Genomic DNA, 9,448 nt, shown 5'->3' on the forward strand with positions numbered 1-9,448 from the left:
CCAGAAGACACCCCCTACCCCCGAGGGGAGGCTGGGAACCAGGCCTGGCTTCCGCTGCAGGAGAAGCAGGAGCTGGGAACCATGGCCTAACCCCAGATAGGCTGCAGATTGGGGGAGGGGCAGTTTGAGGCCAGAGCTGTTCCTGGAGCCTCGCCCCCCACTCCCTTGACCAGCTGTAGGGGAGGCAGCTGCAAGTCAGGGCCAGGCCCCTAAGTGCCACCCTTTGTATCAGCTGCAGCATGGGGAGGGGAGGTCAGCTGGATGCCAGGACCACCCCTGGAGCCCTGCCTCCCAGGATAGGCCTGGGGGAAGGGGGGGGGGGAAGGAGACAATCTATCACAGTAACAGCACTGCCCTGGGCAGCCCTGGTAAGCTCCCTTCCACAGCCTCCGAGTCCCCTACCTTGAGTCCTGCACCTCCCACCCCTTGCTCTCATACCTGCATCCCCACCTCCTTTTTATTATAGCAAAAGATAAATAATTGCAAATAGCGCTTATTGGTAGACCGTATCTAATGCTTGAATCACTCTTTTATTAATACAAATGTTTTCCCTTCATTTTTGAAAAACACAATCATTTAAATAAAGCATATATATTGTTTTTTTGTCAAAAAAAACCAACAACGACAACGACAACAACAACAACAACGAATCAAACAAAAATCTTCACTTAAAGACTTGAACAAAGCTGGGTATATCTGGTAATAAAATTATACTAAATTGGTTCTGCACTATCAATTTTAAGATGAATAGTTTTAAAATATAAACAGTTTCATGTAAAATCTTCCATCTTTTTCAGTTGTTTTTCTGTAGTGGCTTGTACAAGAAACCCAGCAACTGGGTATGACAAACTCATACATATTACTGAAATCTGTTATGCAAATCCAGTTGTTTCTGTTTAAAAGCAACTTTTTAGTTTTTTGACATTTCCATATATGGTACATCAAACTAGGGATGTGAAAGTGTAACTGTTTATAAAGTTAATCAATGAGCCTGGGTTCATGGGTTAATGAGCATGGTTACATGCAGGCCTCTTCCCACCCTCCTATCACACTGCTTCCCATGTGTACTAGCTCCTGCTTTTAAGCCAACTCCCCACAAGCACTGGCTCCTGCGGAGTCGCCTGCCTCCCCCTTCCCCATGCTGCTGCCTCTGTGTCAGAGGGAGCAATGTGTGTATGTAGGGTGAATGGGGGACAGGCAGGAGCCAGTGTTCGCATGGAGTTGGCTTAAAAGACAGCTCCCTGCATTCACTGGCTCCCCAGAAGCTGCCTGCTCCCTGGCATGTAACCACGGAAAATTTCAGAAGTTACACATTTACTCTAATAAATGATATTTAACATTCCTACATGAAACAAAAAAAATAGAGGCTTTTACAAAATAAGTGTTCTAGGTCTGAGAGAACTTAGAAGAGAAAGACCTAATACACATTGAAATCTGCAAACCATTAGAAACAAAGATCATTATGAAACAAAATACAGGACTATGCAGCACTTTAAAGACTAACAAGATGGTTTATTAGATGATGAGCTTCCTCAGATCAAATAGTGAAAGAAAATAGTCACAACCATATATACCAAAGGATACAATTTAAAAAAGTGAACACATATGAAAAGGACAAATCACATTTCAGAACAGAACGGGGATGCGGGGGGAAGGGGGAGAAGGAAGGTAAATGTCTCAAAGATCATTATGTATCTGAAAATTCAGATAGTAACTACACAAAGGAGTTTGACCTGAAGCAATTGTATCTTTTTAGATATTGGTCAAATAGATGTAATTTGAAAATCAAGGTATTCAAAATAAACACCTTTTGTTTAACATAAAGACCAGATAGCAATGAAAAAGTCTTAATATTTTGTATGTTGAACTGGACATGCATTTGCTAGCGTACTGCTGTTAGCCCATGCATAAACCAAGAGTATATAATAAGAACATTTTAAAATTAAAAAAAAAATTGGGAAATAAAACAAATTTTCATCTTTTCAGATAAGGTTATTCAGACACCATAAAGAAAAAGCATTTTTTTAAAATAAAGCTTCAAATCAACAATGAAATTTAGTCAATTTATAAAGTGAAGAATTAGTTAAACTGGTTTAGTATCCCTACTACTTCTCATGATTTTATGGTCTCGTCCCCCCCCCCCCCAAAAGATGCCCCCACAGCTAACAGGAGAAACTAGCTGACTGACTGTACAGGAGAAACAATGAAAGTGATTGATACACACAATCAAACTGAAGAGAGAGGAAAAAATTCCTTAAACTTCTCTAAGAACATAAGAATGGCCATATTGGGTCAGACCAAAAGTCCATCCAGCCCAGTATCCTGTCTGCTGACAGTGGACAATATCAGATGCCCCAGAGGAGCATCCTTGAGTGTTTCTAGGAGTAACAGGTAGAATATTTCCAAAAATTCACTTTGTATACATATAGTAGTTACAGATTCTACAAGTAACACTTTAAATATACTTGTCTGTTTATATTTTGTTGGTAGGAGAAAATTACAGGGTTTAGATACTGCAGTTCTTACTTAGGCACAGCTCTGCTTGTGACCCCTTGCAGATGCAGTGTCGTGTGGCAGAGGGCTCCGAGCCCCGTGGAGTAACCATGTAATTGCTAAAAATTGCTACATGATTAGTAAAATAAACAGCATCTAACATCCCCCAAAACACACAATTTTTCTCTATTAGACCCATGTGGCTGGAAGCCTTTGCACCATAACAGCAGTTGACTGTTACCAGAAGTGCCCCAGTCATCTCTAAATCTGAATGTTTGAGGAATGGAGACCAGGCATTCCCAGTAGAAGATCCTATGCTCTGGAATTTGCTTGTACAATTCATAGGTAACTGATATTTATGGACTAGTGCAAAGCTCACCTATTTTCCTCAGGCTTCTGCCAAACGGAATGGTTGGCATTTTGAGAGGACTGGGGGGAGGGGGGGGAAGGAAGTGGCAAGGCTACTTAAATGTGCTGTTATATGTGTTAAAATTTCATACTCTGCAATTGCCGGATAGGTGGATTTTAATAATCTTTAAAAAATACCCCAACAACTGAATCTGTTAAACTGGGGTTTCTTTTGCAGGAGGAACCCTATAATTTTACCAAAAAAAAAGCCTCAAGACAAGCAAATGTCTGATTTTTTTATGCAACTTGATTTGTAAAGTGTCTGAGTGTAATTAGACACTCCTTGCCTCATGCTCCAAATGTCCCACAAAACGCAGAATATTTTTCAAAATGAAAATGGCTTTATCTTGGAGTTACTTTTCAAGTTAATGGGAGCTACTGGTGCCCAGCATTTCTCAAAGTCAGGCCCACATTTTAAGGCATACATTCATATTTTAAACACTGCTCAGATATTTCATATTTTTTTAAAAGCAGTTTATTTTTGTCAAATCCTGAAAGTAGCAGAGAAGGCACCCATGGATGAAATACTGGATTAAAAAAATCATTGGTAGAATATGCTTTTTTAAATAACGCTAGGGATATAAACAGTTAACCAATAAGCATGAGCTAATCGGTTACCATAACGGTTACATGCCGCCACCCCCCTGGGGAAGCCAGTTGCCGCCCCAGTGTTACCTTTGTGTCCTGGAAAAGTGCAACCCTTGACCACTTTCCAAATTCTTGGAATTGCCCCCCTTCCATAAAAAATTAATACCCACCCCTGCTGTAATATATTTCTCCCAGGCCCACTGACAAGAGATGGAAGAGGAGGGTGGGAATTTCCTTGGGACCCAGCAATTCAAGAGGGTCCAGAAGGAGAATCAATTTTATTTGTTATAGACACACTGTAAAGTGTTTCAGGCACAATGCAGTAAGATTTGTTTTACACAGGATAATATCTTTGACTCCTATTTGAGTCAATGAAAGAAATCTCAAGATGTTTTCCAAACATAATTGTTATATTTAAAGGATTCTTTCAAATGTATTTTGCAATTCTTTTAAATATGAAAAACATGTAATCAGTCCAATATAAACTTTTAATATCTACTATTGTTTAGTCTTGCTATAAATGAATATCTATAAGTGTAATGAGATGAATAGTAAGGTTTATACACACACACACACACAGTTTATTTAGTAATTATCAATTTTTTTGATAAAATGTCAGCAGACTGTAAAGCCAAAGCTTCAGAGACTCTGCATATTGTTTAGCTGTGTTCAAATCTTCTGAGCTATAGTTCTGAGTAGGTGTATTTCAAAATAAAAAGCAAAGATGAGTATTTACAGGAAAGAACTCCTACAATGTGTCTCATTTATTTTGAAGGTTAAAACTGTTAGGTTATAAAAGGCTACAATACTAGCAGTAATTGAAAATCCACACCCATGCGTGACGTAGTTACACTGACTTAACCCCTTGACTAGACAGTTGGGGGATGCTTACCAGTTAATCTTTCACATTCCTGCCATGAGGAAGGTTGTGGCTGCATTTAAAATGTGGACTTCTACAACCCCCAATTTCATCCTGCATGTGCCACAGTATCTATTCTAAAGCTATGCAATACCTAAAGAATAAGAGGGCAAGATTAAATGTCAATATTAACTCTGAATTTCTTTGCATTAATGATCTGTGGCTTAGGGTGGCTGGATAACAATGTTGATTAGTTTTGGGATGTTCACTTTTCCTTTATAAGCTAACCCACAAAAGTTAACCCAAAGAAACATGAACATACAGTATAACTTGTCAATTAATCTTTTAGTCATTTTGGTTATTTGTGTAAATATGTTTAATAGGGATGCTAAAGTATACCTAGTAAACATCACCCTTAATGGGTGATGCATACCGAGCAATGGTTAACCGGTACCCAGGGATCAAGACTGCTCCAGCACCACCTGGCCCCTGTGTGAGCTGGGAGCCCTGGATGGCTCCAGAAGCAACAGCAGCTCTGCCAGCCCCATGCGGGGATGCTGCTTCCAACCCTGTGCCGGGCTGGGAGATGTGCCAGGTAGGGCCAGAAGCAGCTGGGCTGGAGACCCTGCCCATGGTGGGATGCTCCTGCCCACCCACCACCCTTTAAACAGTTAACCAATTAACTGGTTAACTAATTATACAGGATTTTACATCCCTAATGTTTAACAACAACGTCATACAGAGTGATTAAACATTCATTTAAAGGGCATCCGATACACGGATAGTGACATCAGTACAATACAAGAAGGTCAGAGTGAGAAACAGACAAGCCAAAAACCCTATTATTCCTTTTCATTTTTAATATTCAGTTCCCCTTCCAGTTAGATTTCTTAAAGGACGAAAGCCTATCACTGGTCCTGCAAGTCATATGCCCCACCATTTCTCTATTTCTGTAGTCCTGTTACAATCCAGCATTTGTAGCATTACATTTAACTTTCAGAGCTTCATCCTGCAAATCCTCACTCATGAAAATGACCCTATTAGCAATATCATTCTTCTGTGAGTAAAGAGTTTACTGATTTAGGGCCCATGATGATTACTGATGTCACATAATACTAGAAATTATGTAAGAGATAGGACAAAATAGATTGCAAATAAATAGATGCTCTTCCCTCTACGGAGAACCCGATCTTTCTTCCAATAAATTTAATGTTAATTTTGCTCAAATTAGTACTGGTTAATACAACCTCTAAAAAACAGAACTCTTTGGTTCAGCAATATCTTATCTGGCAGGACCACGGATGTTCCTGGGCCAGAAAGCCCCATTTTCTGGGAGTTGGGCAACAGGAGGTTTGCAGCTGGGAACCTTGCCAGGGCCAGGAGTCCAGCTGGGGCCAGCATCCTCAGTGGGGCTGGCAGCTTCCACAATGGGGCCGGCAATATGGCTGTGGCCAGGAGCCTGCGTGGCGTGGGAAGCAACAGTCAGTCCAGGAAGGCTGGCAGCAGTAGCTAGGGATGGCAGTGTAGCCGGGCAGGGAGGGCTGGAATTGATGTCCCCCGATCCAACAAACGCCTCATTTGGAACAGTCAGATCCCAAGAGCGCCAGGCCAGGGAGGTTCAACATGTATTTTTAAGCCACCTAGTCATAGCTGTTGGAACTATGGGTGCTGAGGATACGGTAGCATCGCCTGCCTGGCTTGAAGTGGTTTCCATCATATACCGGATTTACGGTTCGGTTGAATGGCTCTCAGTACTCCCCACTATACAAATTGTTCCAGCATCCCTGCCCCAGTGGTCAAACAGAAAAGACAACATGATGTCAACACAACTGGACTAATCGCAAGACTAAAAGGCTATCGGAGCAGCCTGAAGTGCTTGAAAGTAACAAAAACACACACACAAAAAAAAACCAACCCACTCTCCCTCCCTGCAAAAAAAAAGGAAAAAAGGCAAGGGAGAACCCTCAGGATACAGGTTCAGAGATTAAAAGAAAATTTTAAAAATTATGAAAACATACTTTGACAAAGTCTTAATACATAAAATAATATGGTGTATGAAAAAGATGAGAAATCCTTCATTTAGGATCAAAGCTGCTAATGCATGTATGTAACTTGACTGACAAGTAAGTGTTTTTGCAAATTTGAGCACTTCCTCTGTAAGAGACAGTATGGAAAACTAACATCGGCCAAATAGTGCACTCATCTCTTAGAGAAAACTCTTTAAACAGCTTTTTTTCAGTAAGAATTATAGGATTTGACTCAGTATGACTAAATTCAGTGTTTTTGAAACAGAGACATGCAGAAGTTTTAAGTATAGAGCCTTTAATATATAGTTGTTGTTGTTGAACTTGGAGAAGCCAGAGTTTCAAAATAACTATGTACAGCTAATGTAGAGAAACAAAACGTTCTTCAAAAAGCAAAACATAGGTGTGTGTGTTTTTAAAGTTATAGAATTGGACTCTCATTCATAGCTCATACTTCTAAATGAGGTTCATTTGCAATTGTATGTACACAGTTTCACAAAACAGATTTTGTATCCTATAGATGTTATTACAGGCTTTAGCATATACTGATGTAAGTTAAAATCCCATGTCCATTAATTTTTCATGGATTTAATCACAAAAACAAAACCTAAAGCAACAATTCAAGAGTCATAAACTTAGGGTACGTCTAGACTACAGGGTTTTGTCGACAGAAGTTTTGTCGACAGATAATGTCAACAAAGCTTTTGTCGACAAAGAGCGTCTACACTACATTCAGTTCTGTCAACAAAGCAAGCTGCTTTGTCGACATGGCAGTGTAGACGCAAGGACAGTTTACATGCAATAACACCTTCTGTCGACAGAACTCTGTCGACAGAAGGCATTATGCCTCGTAAAACGAGGTTTACCAGCGTCGACAAAACTGCTGAGTTCTGTCGACGTTATGTCGACAGAACTCAGCGGTAGTGTAGACGCAGGTATAGTTTTGTCAACGAAAGTCCACTTTTGTCCACAAAACTCTGTAGTCTAGACACACCCTTAGTTGAAAAAAGGAAAAAACTCATGGCACAAAAGATTTTAATTAATAATATACTGTTTGTCATATGAAAGTGCAAGGAGTCAATGAAATATCCTTAAGGTTACCATAAAAGTTTTTTGAACAACTTTTTTGTATTTAATTTAAAAAATCCCACATATTTTTCTGTATTCTTATATGCATCTACATGTTATGGATAAAACTTGCTTAGTAGCAGAATGGTCAAGGTAAAAGATCCTGACAGTTTGAGATTAGTATACAAGAAGATTATATTCTCACTACACCAGGTATGCTGAGTTCTGCTATATTGTTTAGGAAGGAAGAACACCACAAATATACTATATATCAGTGGTTCTGAACCTTTCCAGATTACTGTACCCTAGAGTCTGATTCATAGGTACTGCAGTTTCACCCCACTTAAAAACTAGTTACTTACACAGACATAAAAATACAAACAAAAAGTGTACACTCTTACTGAAAAATTGCTCGCTCTGTCATTTTTACCATATAATTATAAAGTAAATCAATTGGAATATAAATATTGTACTTCATTCCAGTGCATGGTATATCTAGCAGTATAAGCAAGGTATTGTCTGCATGGTATGTTAGTTTGGATTGCTGACTCCACTAATGCTTTCTATGCAGCCCATTGTAAAACGAGGCAAATACCAAGATGAATTCCTGTACCCCAGAACGCTTCAGGGCAGGCCAGTGATATGCGCACCCCTGTCTGAGACTAGAAGAGAGTTTATACGACTACGTTGCTTTTACTGACATGCCTCTCAAGGGTGACCTAGAGGGTCAACTGCCCCTTCCCCAAGAGAGGGGGGGTACCCCAGCTGCCCTCTGCCCAGAGGGGGGCGTGAGTGTGTGCGCCCCAGCTGCTCGCTCCCCACTGGGAGAAGCGTGTGAGCATGCCCGGCCGAGTTGAGGTGCCCCAGGCTCTCCACTCCTCAGGGAAGGAGGCAGAGGCGCGCGTGCCCCGCCGTTAAGCCTGCTCCCCGGGGACTGCCCCTCGCCCTGGGTTACGTCGCTGACTCCCTGAGCGCGCCCTCCGGCCTCACCTTGTAGGTGCTCTCCGTCAGCTTGTTCACCTCCTCGGGATCCCGAGACATGGTGCCCCGCAGACGGTGCAGGGGGCGGCTGTGGGGAGCCGGCGGAGAGGCCGAGGGGGTCGGCGGGAAAAACTTTTTTATCTTCTGGGAGCTGCTGCGGCGCCGCTCCGCGCCCGGCCGCCGCCCCAGGAAAGCCCCGGCAGAGACGGTTCCGCGGCTACCTTCGGCCAAACTGTCAAACTTGTGGAACCAGCCAGCCCTGCCCGACCCGGCGGCGCTCCCGGGGCGGAGCCTGCGAGGTGCGGCTGCCTGACGCGGCAGGGCCTGTGGGGAGGCGGCTCCGCTCTGCCCCTTCACCTGAGCAGCAGCCCGACGCGGCCCATCCCGCGTGCTCGGCCCCGCCCCACAGGGCCTGGCCGCTTTGGGGGGCGGCCCCCCCCCCGCGGCACCGACAGGCGGCCTCCCCTGGGCTGATAACACGCCAGGGCCACTCACAAGTCGTGCCCAGGACCTGCGTCCTGGCTGGGTGTGACTGTGCCTCTCGCTGCCGCGTTTCGGCGCCTCAGCAGGATTCATGGATTTGCCTTCACAGCACTTGGGAGGTGAGGTAGGGTGGGATCCCCGGGATCTCCCTCGCCCCTAATAGTTATGGTAGTGAGGTACAAAGAGCATGAGTTGTTTGTTCAGAGAGCTGGCCTCAAATTCCCCACCACCAGGTAGAACCAAACCCGGGACTGCTGGAGCTTAGGCTGTGTCTAGACTGGCCACGTTTTCCAGGAAAGCCGCTTTTCCGGAAAAACTTGCCAGCTGTCTACACTGGCCGCTTGAATTTCCGCAAAAGCACTGACGATCTCATGTAAGATTGTCAGTGCTTTTGCAGAAATACTATGCTGCTCCCGTTCGGGCAAAAGTCTTTTTCCGAAAAACTTTTGCACAAAAGGGCCAGTGTAGACAGCAGAGATTTGTTTTCCCCAAAAAAGCCCCGATCGCAAAAATGCTTTTGCGGAAAAGCATTCTGCCAATCTAG

At 43.0% G+C, this 9,448-nt stretch overlaps 1 protein-coding gene across 1 annotated transcript in view; it reads right to left on the reverse strand.

Annotated features, from left to right (window-relative positions):
• BAIAP2L1 (BAR/IMD domain containing adaptor protein 2 like 1) overlaps positions 1 to 9,007 on the reverse strand; it is a 95,041-nt gene extending 86,034 nt beyond the window's left edge. Inside the window, exon 1 of the mRNA XM_014580815.4 lies at positions 8,431 to 9,007. Coding sequence (XP_014436301.2) covers positions 8,431 to 8,997 — 567 coding nt within the window. The 5' untranslated portion in view covers positions 8,998 to 9,007. The remainder of the gene's footprint in view (positions 1 to 8,430) is intronic.
• Between the last annotated feature and the right edge of the window lie 441 nt (positions 9,008 to 9,448).

This window comes from Pelodiscus sinensis, chromosome 15, assembly GCF_052426305.1.
Source record: "Pelodiscus sinensis isolate ZL-2025 chromosome 15, ASM5242630v1, whole genome shotgun sequence".
In the NCBI taxonomy this organism is placed as follows: Eukaryota; Metazoa; Chordata; order Testudines; family Trionychidae; genus Pelodiscus; species Pelodiscus sinensis.